The following is a 20,935-nucleotide window of genomic DNA, read 5'->3' as shown; positions in this document are numbered from 1 at the left end:
ATGGGCCAGGGTTTGAGAACTTCAAAGTGTATCATGGAGTTCACCTGACCCACGACTTTTAATAGATTGTGGTATGGGGAGCACACGGCCCACTCTACAGGTGTGGTACAGCAGAAATTTTAAAGTAGTTTTTTAAGCAAAACAATGTTTATTCTATGAACTCAAGTAACCTTTTTAAAACATACAGTGAACATCTTAGCAACCATCAATTCAAATACACTCCCCAAAGAATACAACATTCTATGTAATACTTAAACTTTCCTTTTAACATCCATAAGACAACAAAAACCTTTTAACAGAAGCACATCAGGTTTAAATTCTCTACTGAGAACAGTTAGCACTCTGAATTCACCAATTGATCTAGAGATAGTCTTTAGATGGCAGAGAGATCGAAATTGCACCTTCTTTGGCTGGCTTCAGCTCCAACACTAAAACGAAACCAAAAATCACAGACACACCCAAGCTTTTCTCAAAGCGAAACTAAAAGCTGACAGACAGCCTAGCTCCACCCACACTCTGACACCGCTGCAGTAAACACCCATTTCTTAAAGGTACTCTCACATGACAGAAGGAACGGCGATATATTTCCACGTCAGAGTGGTGAGTGACTTGAAGATGAGTTTGGAAGGTACTGCTTGAGGAAACTTGGCGAGTTTCCGCAGTGGATCTTGCCGCCACTGTTCGTCGGTGGTGGAGGGTTTGAATGTTTCTGGAAAGAGGAGTAATCAAGTGGGCTGCTTTGGCCTGGATGGCGTTGAGCTTCTTGAGTGCTGTTGGAGCTGCATTCATCCAGGCAAGTGGGAGTAATCTGATACACTCCTGACTTGTGCCTTGTAGATGGCGGACAGGCTTTGAGGAGTCAGGATGAGTTACCTAGCATAGGATTCCTAGCTTTTGACCTGCCCTGGTAGCCACAGTATTAATATGGATAGTCCAGTTCAGTTTCTGATCAATGGTAACCCCCAGGATGTTGATTGTGGGGGATTCAGCGATGGTAATGCCATTGATTGTCAAGGGTGATGGTTAGATCCTCTCTTGTAGGGGATGGTCACTTATGTGGCATGAATCTAACTTGCCATTTGTCAACCCAAGGATGGATATTGTCCAGGTCTTGCTGCATTTGGACATGGACTGCTTCATTATCTGAGGAGTTGTGAATGCCGCTGAACATTGTACAGTCACCTGCGAACATTCTCACTCCTGATCTTAGGATGGACAGGAGGTTTTCAGTTTATTTGAACTACCATTTCCTTTGTAATTCAAGGAGATCCAGCTTTGATGCCCTATCTTTCCTTTCTTTGGGAATATGTTTGGTTGATACCCAAAATGGAAGCCGTGTAGGTGCAGTGGCAGTGTTACCACCTTTGGGCAGCATGGTGGCTCAGAGGTTAGCACTGCTGCCTCAAAGCGCCAGGGATCCGGGTTCGATTCCGGCCTTGGTTCACTGTCTGTGGGGAGTTTGCACTTTCTCCCCGTGTCTGCGTGGGTTTCCTCCGGGTGCTCCGGTTTCCTCCCACAATTCAAGGATGTGCAGGTTAGGTGGATTGGCCATGCTAAATTGCTCCTTAGTGTCCAAAAGATATGCAGGTTAGGTGGATTGGCCATGCTAAATTGCTCCTTAGTGTCCAAAAGATATGCAGGTTAGGTGGGGTTATGGGGTTACGGGGATTGGGCGGAGGAATTGGGCCTAGGTAGGGTGCTCTTTCAGAGCGTTGGTGCCGACTTGATGGGCTGAATGGTGTCCTTCTGCACTATAGGAATCTGGTTCTATCCTCTTCAGAGAGCAGCGGTGGCACTTCTGATCATGTAGCACTCCTCCAATACCGCACTAGCGTATCACCTTAGATTATTGTGCTTAAATTTCTGGAGGGAGACGTGAACCCACAACTCTTTGGCTCAGAAATGAGTGCACTACTCACTGGACGCCACCCATGCCGCCAGAAAATCCGCAGGAGTGAGGGCATTGCTGGCGAAATGGAGGATCCCTCTGACGGAGAATCCAGCCCCTTACCTCTGTGCAAAGCGCATTCTGTTTAATAACTATTTATTCTGAAAACCCTCTGTGGCCTCGGCCCTCTCCATGGACACGATTATAGTGGGCTGATGAGGGTGGGAACAGTGGTGGGTCGGGGCATAATTCGGTAAGCAATGGGTACCTAGTTAAAGTGGTCAACAGGCTGATCAAGGCCGTTGATCAGAGACCGACTGGAATATTCCTTGACGTCAGCCCAAAGAGCAAAATTCTGCCCCATATCTCTGCGATTTCCACCAGCCCTTCAGCTCTCCGAGATTTCTGTGCTCTTCCAATTCTGCCCTCTTGTGGATCCACTGATTTCCATTGCTAGATTGTTGGCGGCCATGCTTTCAGTTGCTGATCCCTAAACTCTGGACTTCCCTCCCTAAACCCTTCCTATTTTTACATGTGTGTTCCAACCAGCATCTGAGATCAAATCTTTGGGCACCTTCCCTATTTTGTCCCGGTGTCAAATTCTGTCCACTAACGGAAGCTCCTTGGGATATTTTACTGTGTTAACGGTGCTCTCCAAATATGTGCAAATTAATGTTATTGGAGGAGGGTGCTTTTATCAGGATTACTGAATTGGACAAACGTACCTAGATTTGTTGAATCATGTCCCATTTTACTTTACATATCAACTGGGAATTATTCCAATATCTGTGCCATAGGCGAAGAACCTCCTCCATTGCATATCAGAGGTCCCAGGAAATGGAGGGAAATCCAGGGAGGGTCGGGAGCAGGTGGGGGAGGGGGAAATGAGGCTCTTTAATGGGCTTGCTATCCCTTCCATCCAGTTTCCCCTGAACTGAATGGCTAAATACAAAGTGGAGAACATACGCAATTGTGCCTTTAGAAATTGGCTATTGTTCCGCAGGTTGTGCTTTGAGTAAATATTCAAACGTTGCTTAATGCATGTTTTTTGTGCAAAGAGATGTACCAGGTGAAGATGACAATTCAGCCCTAATAATCTGGGCTAGAAATCAAATTTTTCCACCCATCCCCTAACATATGGCCAATTGCCTTGTGCGTGACCCCTGTAGGATGAGTAAGGGTGTCCTGTCAGCCATCCTTGAATAGAAGGCTAGGCCGGCAAAACCAGTGGGAGCCTTCCACTGCCTCCTGTGGGGAAGGTCTATCTCATAAATGGACATTGGTGGAACTTCCCCGGGACCAAGGCGCCAGGATGGAAATCCCACCCTCCAGGATCCACCGGCCAATCAGAGGTTGGCAGCTATCAACTGCAGGCAGCAGCTCCGGAGGAGTGGCAGGGTAATGCACCCACCAGAAGCATGGGGTTGTGAAAGTCATGTGTGAATAGGGGTAGGATGGGTATCATGGGATGAGAGTTGGGAAGGGGGAAGGGGGTGGTGGCAGGGGGATATCTCCCAGTAGGCTCCTTCAGACCCGATGCTGGGTCCTTAGATCAGGCGTTGTCTAACTTTGAATGGAAGACAATCCCTGGAAGCCTGCAAGCAACCCCGACTGGGAGCTTAAGTCCCAAACAGGAGACTTGAGCAGCGGGCGGGATTTTCCAGCCCCGCCCACCATCGGGATCGTCCAGTCCTGATTTTGGGCAGGTCCACCACATTGCCCGCTACAGGTGTCGGCACTGGAAAGTCCTGACCACCATTTCTGGGCTGATGTTGCAGCTTACATTTATATAGCGCCTTTCACAACCTCCAGATATCCCAGGGCACTTTTACAGATAAAATAAATGAAGCACTTTTGAAGTGTGGTCACTGTTGCAATGTAGGAAAACAGCTAATAATGAGCACACAGCAAGTTCCCATAGGCAACGATGTGATCATCTTTCTTTCAATATAAATTTAGAGTATCCAATTCTTTTTTTTCACCCAATTAAGGGGCAATTTAGCATGGCCAATCCACCTACCCTGTGCACCTTTTTTGGGTTGTGGGGGCGAGATCCACGCAAACTCCACATGGACAGCCGAGATCGAACCCATGTCCTCGGTGCCGTGAGGCAACAGTTCTAACCACTGCACCACCGTGCTGCTCTACGATGTGGTCATCTTAATACGATAATCTCCTAACCTTCTCTTTCGCAGTGATGTAGGGAACCCATCATGCAGGAAACTTAAAATATAGTCACTGGGGACATCTTACATCTGCTTGAGAGGCCAGAGGCACTCTCGGTTTAATGTCTGATCAGAAATCCAGCATCTCAGGGCAGCACGGTGGTGCAGTGGTAGCACTGCAGTCTCACGGCGCCAAGGTCACAGGTTCGATCCCGGCTCTGGGTCACTGTCCGTGTGGAGTTTGCACATTCTCCCTGTGTTTGCATGGGTTTTGTCCCCACAACCCAAAGGTGTGCAAGGTAGGTGGATTGAACACGCTAAATTGCACCATAATTGGAAAAAATGAATTGGGTACTGGAAATCCAGCATCTCTGACAATGTAGCACTCCGCCACTGGACTGCCAGCCTGCTTTATGTTCTCACGTCCTGGGAGAGGGATTCTGCCTGAGGGAGAGGAGCACTACGCACCAAGACCCATCTGGTCCACACATTCCTGTCAGCCAACCTCTCAGTGTTCAGCCTCGGTGCTCTCCGCTTTGTGAACATAAAAAATTACATGAGAAATATGTAACGAACTGATGCATGATCAATTGCACAAAGACTAAAGTTGGGTAAAACTGTGGCTTTATTACAGTCAGATGTGTGGCCTCCTGCTGCAGCTGGCGAAATAGTAGGGCGCTGGAGGTCATGCATATTTATACAGTTCTCCGTGGGCGGAGCCAGCCGGCAGGAGCTACCGGCGAACCTGTAGTGCAGGTCCTACCTTACATCTCCTATTACAGTGGTTCACCACATGGACTTCAAGCATTAATTCATCTACTTGTGAAAATTCAATTGCTAATTTCTCTGATCATCACAGCCTTTCATCAGCAACTGCGACAAAATGTTCTTTTGCCTAGAATTATGTAATATTTACAGCATAGAAACAGGCCAGGCAACACAACTGGCTCATGTCGGTGTTAATGCTTCACACAAGCATCTTCCCAACACACTTTGATCTCAACCTATCGATTTTTCCTTCTACTCATTTCTCCCCTGTTTATCCAGCTTCCCCTTAAACGCACAAATGGCTTTCACTTCAACTTGAGGTGATGCATTCCAGCTCTAATAACGCTCTAGGCGGAAATGTTCCTCTTCAACTCCTTTTTGGATTTAATAGTGACTACCTTAAATTGATGGTGCCTCATCTTGACCAAGTGGAAACATTTTCTCTCTGCTTTTCCCCTTTGTGAACTCCTTCATCATTTTCAAGGTCTCTGTCGAGTTGACAGAAGTGGCCACTCAGGAAACGTAAGGAACGGAAGAACGAAGACAATGTGTACACTGATCCCAGAAGAGACCACCCCCAGAAGGGACTCCCCTTGCCCAACCCACACTTAGGCCGGGGCGTTTATACTCTGGTTTGTTCTCCGCTAATGAGGGAGCTCCGCCCCTCAGCGGGAAAGCTCGTACTCCACGAGACTCATGTGGAGCCCAGTCGGCCCGATAACGTGCGTCTCGTGAGACAGTAGTCTCGATCAGAGTAAGTCTTCTCTTTTGTGGCCAATGCGGCCATGATCAGGAAATGGATGATGGAGGAGGGGGCGGCGTGGGGGCGGTTGGAGGCGGCGTCGTGTAGAAGCACCAGTCTAGGGGCACTTGTTACGGCTCCGCTGCCGTTCTCGCCAGCGCGATACACCACTAGTCCGGTGGTGACGGCGGCACCGAGGATCTGGGGGCAGTGGAGGAGACACAGGGGAGAGGAGGGGGCCTCTGTGTGGACCATGATGCGGGGGTTACCAAGGCTGGTACAGGGCAGGTATTAGGAGGATGGGGGACCTGTTTATAGACGGGGTATTCCCCAGCATGCAGGCGCTGGAGGGGAGGTTCGGCCTGCCCCCGGGGAATGCGTTCAGGTACCTTCACGTTCGGGACTTCCTTAGAAAACAGATGGGGACATTCCCGCAGCTGCCCCCACGTAGGATCCAGGATAGGGTGGTGCCTGGCATCTGGGTAGGGGAGGGGAAGGTGTCGGACATATATCAGGAGCTGCAGGAGGTAGAGGAAGTCTCACTGGGGGAGTTGAAGGATAAGTGGGAGGAGCTGGATGAGGGCCTGTGGGCCGATGCCCTGGGCAGGGTGAACTCCTCATCATGTTCCAGGCTCGGATTAATCCAGTTTAAGGTGGTGCATCGGGCGCATATAATGGCGGCTAGAATGAGTAGGTTTTCTGGGGTGGAGGACAGGTGCCCGAGGTGTGCAGGGAGACCGGCGAATCATGCCCATATGTTTTGGGCATGCCCGGCGCTTAAAGGATTCTGGCAGGGGTTTGCAGGGTGATGTCTAGGGTTTTGGACGCTCGGGTGAAGGCGAGTCCAGCGGTAGCGATATTTGGGGTGGCGGAGGATCCGGGAGTGCAGGAAGCGAAAGAGGCCGAGGTCCTGGCCTTTGCCTCCCTGGTAGGCCGGAGACGGATCTTGCTAATGTGGCGGGACTCGAAACCCTCCGAGTGTGGAGACCTGGGTTAGCGATATGGCGGGGTTCCTCAGCCTGGAGCGAATAAAGTTCGCCTTGAGAGGGTCCTTGATGGGGTTCTCCTGGCGGTGCCAACCTTTCCTTGACTTTCTAGGGGAGCAGTAAGTGTCAGCAGCAGCATCCTGGGGGGGTGGGGGGGGGCTCAGGTGGGGGGGGGGGTACTGTTGACATATTGTGAGTTGGGCATGGAGGCAAAACCCACCTTGTTCTGTTTAAAAAAAAAATTTTTTTAATTCTGTTGTGTAAGTAGTTTCATTGTAAGCTTTGGGCTATGTTTATTGTTATTTTCTATTCCAATTTCTATTTCTATTTTTGTTATGTAAAAATGCCCATTGGAAAAACTTTAATAAAACATTTTTTTTTTAAGTCTTCTCTTTTGTAAAGACCCTCCTTGCCTGCTAAATCTTCCCTGATAGGTCTGGTATCATTTGGGAAAATAAATCTCTTCTGTGCCTTTCTGTGCCTTGACAATCCTCATTGTAACATGGAGGCCAAACTGTGAACAGTCTCCCTCTGAATCAAGTCTAACCAAGGCTCTTCGCAACTTTAACATAACTTGTCAGTATTTAAATCATAATAATAGTAATGATAATCTTTATTAGTGTCACAAATAGGCTTACATTAACACTGCGATGAAGTTACTGTGAAAATCCCCTAGTCGCCACATTCCGGCGCCTGTTCGGATACACTGAGGGAGAATTCAGAATGTCCAATTCACCTAACAAGCACATCTTTCGGGACTTGTGGGAGGAAACCGGAGCACCCGGAGGAAACCCACGCAGACACAGGGAGAACGTGCAGACTCCGCACAGATAGTGACCCAAGCCGGGAATCGAACCCGGGACCTTGGCGCTGTGAAGCAACAGTGCTAACCACTGTGCTACTGTGCCACCCATGGTGACCAAAAGCACGTGGTCCTGTTGTATTTTACTAAAATGTGATTACTTTCAGTATGAAATTATTTGTTTAAGTGTGAACACTGGCCCAATGAAGAGAGGCAATATGAGGTGAATGACACAATTTGATGGGGCTGCAATAACAGCGTATGTACACAAATCTTTGGAGTTGAGAAGTCTGTTAACAAAAGCATATTTGGGTAACACTGAGTAAGACAATGTTACGGTTACACACCATATAAAGAGTGGTAGTCTTCCATCTTGTAAGGTGATGGTTTGCACCATGGTGGTTAACTTTATTGACTTATAACTGCTGTCTCCAGTGTTATGTTAATGCTTGGCAGTGAAACTGGAGTGACCTCTCTACGCCGCAAGCCTGGGAAGAATTTATGGAGACTCTGGGCTGTTCAAACATCACAGTCGTCGTCCCCGACCTCCGTGATTGAGTTTTAAGTTAAAAGAACTACGTTTGCCATCAGCTTTGTTGTAGGAGTTTCCAGAAAAATGACATATTTATGAGCCCCACTCCAGATTTTGGGGGGGGGTATTCTACTCCCTTAGCCGTCAACTCTCCTGAGGTAACCACAAAGCATTGGAACTATTCATCCATCAGGTGCTTGTCATGTCCTGTAGGCTGGCCGAAGTAAGTGATAAACAACTGCGTGATAAAGATAACTAGGATAAATAAGATAATAAACCACTAACACTAATTAACTATTGTAGAGCTACTGCAAAATACTTCTATCCCTTAGCACGACCTACTCCCAACCCCCAGCCACAGAGTCACGTGGTGGGTTTACATTTCCACATAGTGGTCAGAGCTTGTGCATAACATTATGTATAAACATACTTTATGCATGTCATCACAGAGCTTAGTCCATGAATGCCCGGGTGTGTCCCTGTGCTGGTGGGCCTGCACGCTGCATGTCCAGGGGCCAAAACTCCTCCTCGTTCCTATGAACCTTTAGTCTGCAGCCACAAGGGACCCAGTTCCCATGAGTCACCATGAGGAGGCGCAACTAAGGATATATGGGGAGGCTGTGTACTGACAGAGAGAGACTTATATGTGTACCTGTCTTTTTCGTGTTGCTGTGAGTGTGATCAGCCCATCATCTGGTGGAATGAGTGGAAGAAGGAAAGAGGCAGTTGGTGGAGGGTGGTGGGATTTTGCTGCTGATTGAACAGGCTATTGTGTTTGTTATTGGTCGGTTTGTGTTAACATTCTTGCTGCTGCTTGGTCGGCTGCGCAGAATGGATAATAAAATGTCTTGAGTAAGTGTAACCAGGGGCGTCATTCTCCGCTGGCGGGAGTCTCTGTTTTGCCGGCGCCCGGGGGTTTCCCGACGGCGTGGGGCTGCCCCACAATGGGAAACCCCATTGACCGGCCGGTGTTACGGAGACTCCCGCCGGCCGGTCGGGGAAGAAATGTGGCGGGGCGGGTAGGAGAATTTCGCCCAAAATGTCACAAATGAGAAAGGCCATTGTCTTGCGAGATGGTGTGCCCATTGGTCGCTCTCTGATGCATCTCATATGCCAGTGCATTACATAGAACTACCTCTTTCACCTGCTTCATTCATTCCCCAAGATGTTGAGCAGAGTGCCCAACACCTTGAGCCCATCAATTCTTCGAAGGAACTCTCTGAAGGTGACAACGGCTTTTTTTAGGGCGCATTTTTACACGTGTAACCATAAAATAGTCTTAGTCAATGAGGCAGCCTTTGGGGATGCAAAATGCAGGAAGCCGCGCACTGACTTCGATGGGTCTGGAAAGCCCCACTGGCAGGAGGGGCCGTACATTTCTGTCCAATGTTACCACTCTCACCGTGCAAAGAAAGTCCTCAAACAGCTTGCGAAGCATATGGAATTCTTGCTTCCACTTCTGACTCTGAGCACCGGTGGCCTTGACAAGCGTTACGTTTCCAGCCACTGAGAGGCTTCTGTGAGGAAAGGATTGATTCACGGTGGAGCTAATGTGAACAGAGCAGCAGCTCATATCAAAGGGTCCACAGATGTCACTCGGTAAGGTTGGCTCGCGATCACTGAAAATATATAAACAGTGCCTTCCGAGGTTTTGGCCGACTGCAGGTACCCTGTGAGAAAGATGTGCTGCTTCTCACAAGAGCAGCTCATAAATATGTCCAGAAATGAAAAACAAAAACATCAAGTCATTACTTTCTAGATTCAAAGGAACTTACTGGGACCAGGAATTTCTTCACCTCTTCCAGAGCATGGCTCATACGGGAATAGGCTTCTCCAGCGGGGACGAACACCTCAATTAGCACATGGAGATCGTCGCCTAAATGCGCGTATTTGGCCTCTCCACTTTTTCGCAGTTCTTCTTCCTGTGCAAAGGAGAATTCCAAAGATTTAGGAAAGGTTATGAAATGGAAAGGAGGAACGTCTTGCTCACATCCTCGGGATGCTTTAACGCACTATACAGCTAACGAGACATTTTCAGGAGGACCGTCACTGTTGTAACGTCAGAAAAGCCGGCAGACAACGTGCGCACAAATTCAAAAACAGTAACCCGAGAATGATCAGACCGTCTGGTTTAGGGATATGGGCTGAGGGGGGAAATAGGTGAACTCTGCGCTCTTATTTGTCGTGGGATTTCTTTGCACCCGTCTGAGAGAGCACACGCTGCCTCGGTTTATTAATAATAATAATCTCTTTGTCAGAAATAGACTTACATTTTTTTTTTGTTTTGTTTTTATGAATTTAGAGTACCCAATTATTTTTTTCCAATTAAGGGGCAATTTAGCGTGGCCAATCCACCTACCCTGCACATCTTTTGGGTTGTGGGGGTGAAACCCACGCAGACACAGGGAGAATGTGCAAACTCCACACAGACAGTGACCCAGAGCCGGGATCGAACCTTGGACCTCGGCGCCGTGAGGCAGCAGGGCTAACCCTCTGCGCCACCATGCTGCCCTCAGGTAGGCTTACATCAACACTGCAATGAAGTTACTGTGAAAAGGCCCGAGTCACCACATTCCGGCGCGTGTTCGGGTACACGGAGAGAGGATTCAGAATTCTCAGCTGGTACGGGAATTGAATCCGCGCTGCTGGCCTTGTTCTGCATCACAAACCAGCTGTCTAGCCCACTGAGCTAAACCAGCCCCGCTCGAAAGGATGGCACCTCTAACAGAGCAGCACTTCCTCAGCACAGCACCGGAGTGTCAGCCTGGGTCTTGTGCTTATGTTTCCCTTGAACCTACTTATGGTGCACTTGAACCTACAGTCTTTGAGACAGAAATCAGAGTGCTACCCCACGGGGCCAGGGTTGACATTTCCAGTACGTATTCAGAAACCCGTTAGGTAAAAACTCCATTTAAACTGTCAGTCTGTCAGTAGGTGGGAAGGAAAAGGTAAGAGCTCCGGTGAGTCATCCTTCTTCACTCTGAGGAACAAACTCGGTTCTTTGAGAATGAAGAATGGCTTCACCACAGTCACTGGGAGTGGGGGAGGTGCAGCCTGGTATTTGGGATGGGATTCCTATTGGTACACGGCCAGCGGGATGTTCTTCACTACGAGGCTCTACCCAACTTTGCCCTCCACAATTCTCAGCCATAGGGGCCTCCTCCTCTTTGCCAGACTTTCCATGCTTCCCCTCCCTCTGCAACTACGAGACCATCTTTTATTTCCTCACTTATTCCGTCACCATCTCCTTCTGCCTTTCATCTTTGTCATTACTTTTGTCATTTAAACTCCCCTAAACACTGACCTTCCCTTTTGGTCTTTCACCCCTCCTCCCCTAGTGTAAACCACGTGATCACATGATGATGCCGCTACTTAAACTGTCACGTGATGGAAGCACGGACGGAGTACCAGTATGTAAGAGCTGCTCAGACTATTGTTGTTCTAAGTCCTTGTTGCCAGTCATTCAAACCCAGTACTTACAGGTAAGCTCAATGGTGTCAACAACTTGCATTTATCTAGCAGTTCAAATGCACTCCACGGCAGTGTTACAGAAAAAAACCCGACACCCAAGCCACACAGCAAGATATTTTGACAGTTTGGCTGGTTTACAAGTATTGTGCCCTAGCCCCGCCTAGCCAACCTCTGTGCTTCACCCATGCCAATGTAACTGGTGTCGAACGTCCTAGCCTTACATGCCCTAAGACGCTGCCTGGCTAACTGGCTGGTTTAGCACAGTGGGCTAAATAGCTGGCTTGTAATGCAGAACAAGGCAGCAGCACGGGTTCAATTCCCGTACCGGCCTCCCCGAACAGGCGCCGGAATGTGGCGACTAGGGGCTTTTCACATTAACTTCATTGAAGCCTACTTGTGACAATAAGCGATTATTATTATATTGTTCATATCACAATAAACATCTGTTCACCAACATTCCTACCTACCTCGGTACTCTGTCTGAAAGGTGTGAGGGATTGGCTGGATGGAGCTGGGTACAGAGGGTGTGCCGAGTTGAGGAGGGGAGACGGTGGTGTGGGGCATGAGCGTTGGAGGTGGGCACAGGCCTGGGCACCCACGGGCCAAGGCAGACAGGGGGCAGCCCCGGTGTCGACCCCGGGGACGGGGCCAGATATGTGGGGCCTACCCGGTGAATGACCCACCACCGCACACCGTCTGATTCCCAATCCTACCCCCACCACTCCTCCCCCAACCCGAACCCCAGGGGTTCGATGGGACCATGAGATGAAAAGACCAGCACGCATGCAGGGTTCACCCAGTGGCCCCCGGCCACCCCCCCCTTATATCTTGCCCTCCGCACTGCATCCCTGTCCTGGTGGGTGCCTGGCACCAGGGTGGCCTTTGTCCCCAGCTTCTGTCCCTACCAGTAGGTGTGCTAGTGACTGGTGCAACCCTTGCCAGTGGTACGCTCTGCGGCCGTGTGCTGCCCCGGCCAGTGGGGTTTACTGTGGTCTGCCTCCTTGGGTGGGCCACGTGATGCCCGCTAGCAGGGTGGCGTCCGGCTGTCTGTGTGTGTGGTGGGGGGGGGGGGGAAAGAGGAGCATGGAATTCCATTGGACGCCGTGTGCTGTCCTCGATTTGCACTCACCGTGCGATTCTCCACCCAATTGAATTTTCTGCCCCTTAATTTTTAACTGCGTCCCCAAGTTCTGAGGCGGGACCTTGGCCTCACCGCACCAGCTTTCTGGTGCGGCGTGCCCCCGCTGGCAGTGGCATTCTCCGCCCCGGCAACTGGACAATGGGGTTTCCCATTGTGGGCACCCCACGCAGTCGGGAAATCCACGGCTGTGAGAGCGCTGCCGGTGAAATAGAGGATCCCGCCGACAGATAATCCAGCCCCTGGTCTCTCCCACAAGGGGAAACATCCTTTCAGAATCTACTCTGTCAGGATCCCCCTCAGCATCTTATATGTTGCAACAAGACCACCTTATAATCTTCTAAACTCCCAACGGGTACAGGCCCAGCCTGTCTAACATTTCCTCATAAGATAACCATCAGTCGAGTGAATCTTCGCTGAATTGCATCTATTTGTCCTGTCTCATATAAGGAGACCAAAACTCAACGTGGGACTCCAGAAGCAATTCGGAAACATTTGACTAATTTGTGCAGTCGTGGTATTGATGTGTGTGTGTGTGTGTTGGGGGGGGGGGGGAGAGAATTGGAGGGAATTGCCAAATTTGACAAAAAAACATCTCAATGCTGAGAATTGGTGCAACTTGGTACAATAACGGGTGGTTGAGGCCAACAGCGTAGATACATTTAAGGGCAAATTTGATTAAGTACAGGGGTTAGAAAGGAATAGAAGATTTTTAAAAAATGTATCCAACCGCATCCCTTTAGATCTGGAATTAGATATAAGCCAGGCTAGGCCAAGGAAGGATGGCAGATTTCCTTCCCTTCCATTCGTGAAACCGGATGGCTTTTTAAACCACAACGGATGAGTGTTGCCATGGTCACCACTGCTGGTTAATTAATTGAATTTCCAATCCATCAGCTGCCATAGTGGGATTTGAATTAGTCTCCAGAGGGCCTCCTCGGTTCCTAGTCCCGTCACACTACCTACTGCGCCACCATCTCCCCCAGGTTGAAAAGGCGATGGAGAGGGGTGGTAGGAGGCTCATAGGGAGCATAATTAACACCAGCATGGGCTGGATATTGGAAAGCAGGTTTTGGGGAGCGACCAACACAGTCAGGCACGTGGCCTAGCTCCAGCTCTGTAACCTATTTATTTACACCCAACACTGTGAGCAGCCTTATATTCCTTTCATTTAAATTTTCTTGAACTGATTGTATATTTTACAAGTTAGACATTTGTGTGCTTGACTGATTTGCTGTCAGAGCAGGATGTTTTTATACTTCATTACTGTCACTTTGAGCCTGGCACAGCTTAAATACAGTAATAGAAAAATAGATGAGCAACAGAGTGAGAAATCTGCCGAATTGCTTGTCCTATCAATAATATTTTATAGGCTGTCATCCTGCTGAAAACAAGTAACTCTAAAGAGAGAAAACAGATTGCTCAGAGAAAACACCTTCTGATTCTTTGCTGATGGCTTGCTCAGCAACCGCATCGCCTGGTATGGATCGGAGTCACATGGAACCAGGGAAGTCCCAGGTTTTACAGAGAATTACCCAGCACTGATCCAAAGTCACTCAGCTCAACCTGACTCCTGTTTTTCTGCCCCACGCAAGCCTTTTCCAAGCGTATTTCATCAAACCCAATCAACATATCCTTCTGTTCCTTTCTCCCTCAAGTAGTTATCTATCCTCCTTTGAAATGGTTTGATGCTATTCACCACAATTACTCCTCCTGGCAACGCGCTCCACATTCGATAAAGAGGTTCTCTCCGTTGGAGTATTGAGTTACTACCTTACATGGTGGAGGCCTTGTGGCGCAGTGGGTCAAGCCTCTGAGTCAGAAGTTCTGGCTTGATGACCAAGGAAGGTGGGTCCATAACGCGGCCAAATTGTAAATCCCTTCCAACACGCTAATAGCAGGTGGTAAAAGTGGGAGAGATTCCTGGTCAGCCACACCTGATGTGGAGTGGTACCCCTCAAGCTATTAAAAAAAAAGTGTAAATCATAGAGTCCCTACAGTGCAGTGCAGTGCTTGGCCCATCAGGTGCGCACCGACCCTCCAAAAGAGCACCCTGCCTCTGCAATCCGCTGCGCTATCCCTATAAACCCTTTCTGATGCTTTGCTGATGGCTCAGTGTTGCCGCAGTGCCAGATAATCATCGGCTGCTCTCTCCTTTGTGAGAGAGCTCAATGGCGGCGATTTAACCCGAGTCACCACACCTCAGGCGAGGAGCAAGGTTGAAAAGGCCTTCGTGGATAACCTCAGCCTGAGTGGGAATTGAACCCGCGCTGTTGGCCTCACTCTGCCTCACGAACCAGCCGTCCAGCCAACGAACCAGCCGTCCAGCCAACTGAGCTAACCCCCCCCCCCCACTTCAAGTTATAAGCCTCTGACGACAGGCCAGTGACCTGTTCCTGGGTAAAATTTCTATGGAAGCAGATAAAAGTCTACCCCAATGCAACAACAACAGCCTTGTATGGTCTATCTAAGCTTTCACTGACACCAAGCTCTGTGGCAGAGAATTTAATGTGGAGTAGAAAACTGGCAAGGGACATTGGGGGATTGAGTGAATGGGCCAAACTATGGCAGATGGAATGTGAGGTCATCCACCTTGGACTAAGGAAGATCGGTCAGAGTGCTCTCTGAAAAGTGGGAAGCTAAGAATTGTGGATGTTCAGGAAGATTGAGGACATAAATAACTAAAAATTGCTGAGCAGTATAGAAATAATTTGAGAAGCTAATAGTGGAGTGCTGGCTTTCATCTCAAGATGGCAAGGTGTGGGCTCAATACCGGGCTTGGAGTGAGTGCAGCATAGATTCACCAAAATGGTACCAGGACTAAAAGGGTTAAATTCTGAGTACAGCTTGCATAGGCTAGGCTTGTATTCTTTGAATACTGAAGATTGAGCGGTTTATCTACGAGAGTTGTTTGACACTATTGAAGATTTAATGGGGTTGACCGAGAGAAACTACTTCCTCTGGTAGGGGAGCCCAGGATCGTAGAAGTCATAGAATTTAATTATATAGAAGGAGGCCATTCGGCCCATTGAGTCTGCACCAGCCATTGGAAGGAGCAGCCTACTCAAGCACACGCCTCCACCCTATCCATATAACCCAGTAACCCCTCCTTTTTGGACACCAACAGGAAATTTAACGCAGCAAATCCACCTAACCTGCACATCTTTGGACCGTGGGAGGAAACCGGAGCACCAGGAGGAAATCCACTCAGACACGGGGAGAATGTGCAGACTCCACACAGTCACCCGAGGTCAGAATCAAACCTGGGTCCCTGGCGCCGTGAGGCAGCAGTGCTAACCACTGTGCCACCTCAAGAGGACACAACCTTAAAATTAGTGCCAGGCCATTCAGGGGTGCTGTCTGGAAGAACATATTTTACACAACGGGTAGTGAAAATCTGGACTCTCCTCGAAGGAACTGCTGAGGTTGGAGGTCGAAAGAAACTTTGAAAATGGGATTGATCGATTTTTGTTCGGCAAGGATAGTAAGGGTTACAGAACCAAAGTGGCTGACTTAAGACACAGATCAGCCATTATTTGAGTCATTAATTCACCCGAGGAAGGAACTGCGCTTCGAAAGCCAGTGATTCCAAACAAATCTGTTGGACTTTAACCCGGTATTGTAAGACGTTTTACTGTGCTCACCCCAGCCGGCATCTCCACATCATTATTTGAGTGATTGGAGGAGCAGGGACAAGGGGCCGAATGGCCTACTCCTTTTTCTACGTTTCTGTATGTCGCCCATGATTTTGATTCCCCCAGAAGTGGAATCATCTTCTCTGCATCTACCGTATCAAATGTCTTCATAATCTTACAGACTTCTGCCAGGTCAGCCCTCAAAATCCTACTTCCGAGAGTCAGGAGCCCTGACCTGTTTGACCTTGCGTGCTAGTTACAGCTCAATTTTGGTAACATCCTTGTGAAGATTCATTGCAACTTTGCAAGTGCCTCTGTTTTTTATAACACAGAGACCAGAAGTATGCTGATTCGACCAAGGTTTAACCAAGGTTTGATCTTGGTCTGCGCCTATCAATATATCCTCAGCCCAGATGGTAAGGGTTGGGAGGAGGGGCAGATTACAATTGACTTTCATGCCCAGGATTAGAAAGGGAGAGAGGGAAAAAACAGGTAACTGTTGCTCTTGGCCAGTGAAACATTCTGAAAATGTATTTATTGGCCATCAGTTGACGTTTTGGCTTGGCTATTAACTTCAGAAGCTGGGTGAAAAGGAAAGAAAGATTTGCATTTATACATTGTGATCACTGGACTTCATCTCAAAGTGCTTCGCAGCCAAGACAGTACTTTTAAAAAGGAGTCAGTGTGGAGAAGCACGGCGACCTTACACAGCAAGCTCCCCAAAACAGACATAAACATTTGTGATAACGAACAGATAAAATCCGAAAATCTCCGGCCGTTGGGACTATCTCTTTCCGTTGGCAGTGCACCCCTGCCCATGGGTTTCCGGATGGCGTGGGGTGGCTTCAATGGGAAATCCCATTGGCAAGTGGCGGGAAGAGAGGATCCCGCCGCCAGTGAACGGCGCGCCACCGAGAAACACACGGCTGGGGGACCGGAGAATCCAGCCTAATATGTTTTTTTTGGATGCCGATTGAGGGATACATATTGCACAGGAATAACTCCCCCCGCGCCCCCCCCCCCCCCTTCTGCCACTGGATGAATTACATCTACACGAGCAGGCAGAAGGACATCTGAAAAGCAGCATTTCTGACTGTAGCACTCTCTCAGTACTGCACTGCAATGTCGGCCTAGACCTTCGCACTCAAGCCTGGGGTGCGGTTTGAACTTGGACCCTTGTGACTCAAGAGGCAACAGTGACACCTGTCACACTGCCGATTATGGGAGACAGTGGCGTGATGGTATTGTCACTGGACTAGTAATACAATGTGTGGTAGTCACCACGAGTACTGCCCGTACAGTAGAGGTACATGGGTAAATCCCTGCCTGCTGGCTCCGCCCAGTCGGCGGCGTATAAATGTGTGTGCTCGCCGGTGCTGCAGCCATTCTGGTTCCAGCTACAGGAGGCACAACATCTTTGCTCAATAAAGCCTTGATTATTCCACTACTCTAGTCTTTGTGGTAATTGATAGTGCATCAATTTATTGAGCAAAGATTTTTTTGAACGATGGATCTCCGCATCAAGCCTGATCGCCTGCAGCTGAGCCCTCAAGCAGCCAACGCTACGTCCGCCTTTGACCACTGGCTAGCCTGCTTCGAAAGGTACCTCCGAACAGCCGCTGAGGAACCCTCGGACTCGCAGAAGCTCCAAGTCCTCTATTCACGGGTGAGCCTTGACATTTTTCCTCTCATCCGGGATGCACCCACCTACTCCAAAGCAATGGAGCTCCTGAAACGGCATTACGTTCGACAAGTCGATCAAGTATACAACAGGCACCTCCTGGCCACGAGACAGCAACTCCCCGGGGAGTCTCTGGACGACCTCTGGCTGGCCCTGCACATCCTAGGTAGGAACTGTGACTGCCAGGCAGTTTCGGCAGTCCAGCACACCAAACTTTTAATTCGAGACTCTTACGTTACGGGCATGAAGTCTGCGTACGTCCACCAGCGGCTACTGGAAAGGGGTACGCTTGATCTTGCGGGAACTAGGCAGCTCACTAATTCGTTAGAAGTGGCCTCCCGTAATGTCCAGTCCTACGCCCCCGACCGCGCGGCACCCTCGTGGGCATCGTGGGTCCCACCAGCTGCCGACTCCAGCCCACCGCAAGCCTGCGCCGCGCGGCAGCCAGCCAACTCTGGGGGGCCCCAAGTGCTATTTTTGCGGGCAAAACAAACACCCTAGGCAGCGCTGCCCGGCGAGGAGCGCGACCTGCAATGGCTGTGGGAAGAAGGGACACTTTGTTTCTGTTTGCCAGGCCCGGTCGGTCACCGCTGTTTCCAGGCCCGGCGTTCCTACACCCCCCACACGCGACCCATGGGCGCTGCCATTTTCCCCTTCGCAAGCCACGTGCGGCCCGTGGGCGCCGCCAACTTCTTCACTGCAAGCCACCTGAGGCCCGTGGGCACCGCCATCTTTGATGTCGCCCGCCATGTGCGCCCCATGGCGCCGCCATCTTCGACGCCATTTTGGACAGCATCTCAGGACCCCTGCTCGTCTGGCCGTTCATCGCCTGCTGCTACCTCCACCACCGCTGACCAGCCCAGGACCTCCGAGCATCTGCTGCAGCTCGCCTCTATCACCCTGGATCAGTCCTGGCGCCGCAACCTCGCGACCACGACGATGACGGTGAAGATCGATGGGCACGAGACGACCTGCCTTTTTGACTCCGGGAGCACAGAGAGCTTCATCCATCCCACTACGGTAAGGCGCTGCTCCCTCACGGTACACCCAGTCAGCTAGAAAATACCCCTGGCCTCAGGATCCCATTCCATGGAAATCCGGGGGTACTGCATCGCGACCCTCACCGTTCAGGGCGTAGGGTTCAGCAACTTCCGGCTCTATGTCCCCCCCACCTCTGCGCTGCATTGCTACTCGGCCTGGACTTCCAGTGCCATCTCCAAAGCCAAACCTTAAAATTCGGCGGACCCCTACCCCCCCTCACCGTTTGCGGCCTCACGACCCTTAAGGTCGATCCACCTTCCCTGTTTGCGAACCTCACCCCGGATTGCAAACCCGTCGCCACTAGAAGTAGACGGTACTGTGCCCAGGACAGGACCTTCATCAGGTCGGAGGTCCAATGTCTTCTGCGGGAAGGGATCATTGAGGCCAGCAACAGCCCCTGGAGAGCTCAAGTGGTAGTAGTAAAGACTGGGGAGAAGCACAGGATGGTCATTGACCATCAATCGGTACACGCAGCTCGACGCGTACCCCCTCCCACGCATACCTGACATGGTCAATCAGATTGCGCAGTATTGAGTCTTTCCCACAGTGGACCTGAAGTCCGCCTACCACCAGCTCCCCATCCGCCCGGAGGACAGCCAATACACTGCGTTCGAAGCAGATGGCCGCCTCTATCACTTCCTTAGGGTTCCTTTCGGCGTCACTAATGGGATCTCGGTCTTCCAGCGAGAGATGGACCGAATGGTTGACCGGTACGGACTGCGGGCCACCTTCCCGTACCTAGATAATGTCACCATCTGCGGCCACGATCAGCAGGACCACGACACAAACCTCCAAAAATTCCTCCAGACCGCCAAACTCCTTAACCTCACCTACAATAAGGAGAAATATGTGTTCCGCACCAACCGCTTAGCCATCCTTGGCTATGTCGTGGAAAATGGAGTCCTAGGGCCTGACCCCGACCGCATGCGCCCCCTCATGGAACTCCCCCTCCCCCACTGCCCCAAGGCCCTGAAACAATGCCTGGGGTTGTTCCCCTACTATGCCCAGTGGGTCCCTAATTATGCGGGCAAGTCCCGCCCCCTCATTCAGTCCACAGTTTTTCCCCTGACGGCTGAGGCCCGCCAGGCCTTCAACCCTATCAAGGCAGACATCGCCAAGGCCACCATGCATGCGGTCGACGAGTCCCTCCCCTTCCAGGTGGAGAGCGCTGCATCGGACGTAGCTCTGGCCGCCACCCTCAACCAGGCGGGCAGGCCCGTGGCCTTCTTTTCCAGATCCCTCCATGCCTCTGAAATTCGGCACTCCTCTGTCGAAAAGGAGACCCAAGCCATTGTGGAAGCTGTGCGACATTGGAGGCATTACCTGGCCGTCAGGAGATTCACCCTCCTCACTGACCAACGGTCGGTTGCCTTTATGTTTAATAATACACAGTGGAGCGAGATCAAAAACGACAAGATCTTGAGGTGGAGGATCGAGCTCTCCACCTATAATTATGAGATCTTGTATAGCCCGGGGAGGCTCAAAGAGCCCCCTGACTCCATATCCCGCGTTACATGTGCCAGCGCACAAGTGGACCGACTCTGGGCTCTCCACTATGACCTCCGCCACCCGGGGGTCACCTGGTTCTTCCATTTCATCAAGAACCGCAACCTGCCCTACTCTATTGAGGTGGTCAGGACCGTCACCAGAGATTGCCAGGTCTGCGCAGAGTGCAAGCCGCACTTCTACAGGCCAGATCGAGCGCACCTGGTGAAGGCCTCCCGCCCCTTTGAACGCCTCAGCATGGACTTCAAAGGGCCCCTCCCCTCCACCGACCGCAGCACGTACTTTCTGAACGTGGTCGATGAGTACTCCCGGTTCCCTTTCGCCATCCCAGGCCCCGATATGACTTCTGCCACGGTAATTAAAGCCCTCCACAGCATCTTCACTCTGTTCAGTTTCTCCACCTACATCCACAGCGATCGGGTATCCTCTTTTATGAGCGATAAGCTGCGTCAGTTCCTGCTCAGCAAGGGCATCGCCTCGAGCAGGACGACCAGCTACAATCCCCGTGGAAACGGGCAGGCGGAGAGGGAGAACGGCACTGTCTGGAAGGCCGTCCTGCTGACCCTGCGGTCTAAAGATC

General features: G+C 50.4%; 1 protein-coding gene and 1 long non-coding RNA gene across 9 annotated transcripts in view; one reads left to right on the top strand and one right to left on the bottom strand.

Moving 5' to 3' along the window:
- Window positions 1-20,935, bottom strand: part of LOC140410367 (KH domain-containing, RNA-binding, signal transduction-associated protein 2-like) — an 824,701-nt gene that overhangs the window by 354,846 nt on the left and 448,920 nt on the right. For 7 of the 8 annotated variants that reach the window (XR_011940630.1, XR_011940629.1, XR_011940628.1 and 4 more), the window contains exon 4: window positions 9,659-9,805. The exons of the other annotated variant lie outside the window; for it this stretch is intronic. Coding sequence is in view for 3 of the 7 variants with exons in the window: in XM_072498401.1 (XP_072354502.1) it covers window positions 9,659-9,805 (147 nt within the window). In the remaining 4 variants the exon portion in view is untranslated. The remainder of the gene's footprint in view (window positions 1-9,658; window positions 9,806-20,935) is intronic. 8 annotated transcript variants of the gene reach the window in all.
- The window catches only part of LOC140410368 (uncharacterized), a 295,275-nt gene that overhangs the window by 150,649 nt on the left and 123,691 nt on the right, over window positions 1-20,935 (top strand). The gene's annotated exons all lie outside the window — the stretch shown is intronic.

Source organism: Scyliorhinus torazame, chromosome 4, assembly GCF_047496885.1.
Source record: "Scyliorhinus torazame isolate Kashiwa2021f chromosome 4, sScyTor2.1, whole genome shotgun sequence".
Lineage (NCBI taxonomy): Eukaryota > Metazoa > Chordata > Chondrichthyes > Carcharhiniformes > Scyliorhinidae > Scyliorhinus > Scyliorhinus torazame.
The sequence above is the reverse complement of the archived record's forward strand: the minus strand, read 5'-3'. Positions and strand labels throughout refer to the sequence as shown.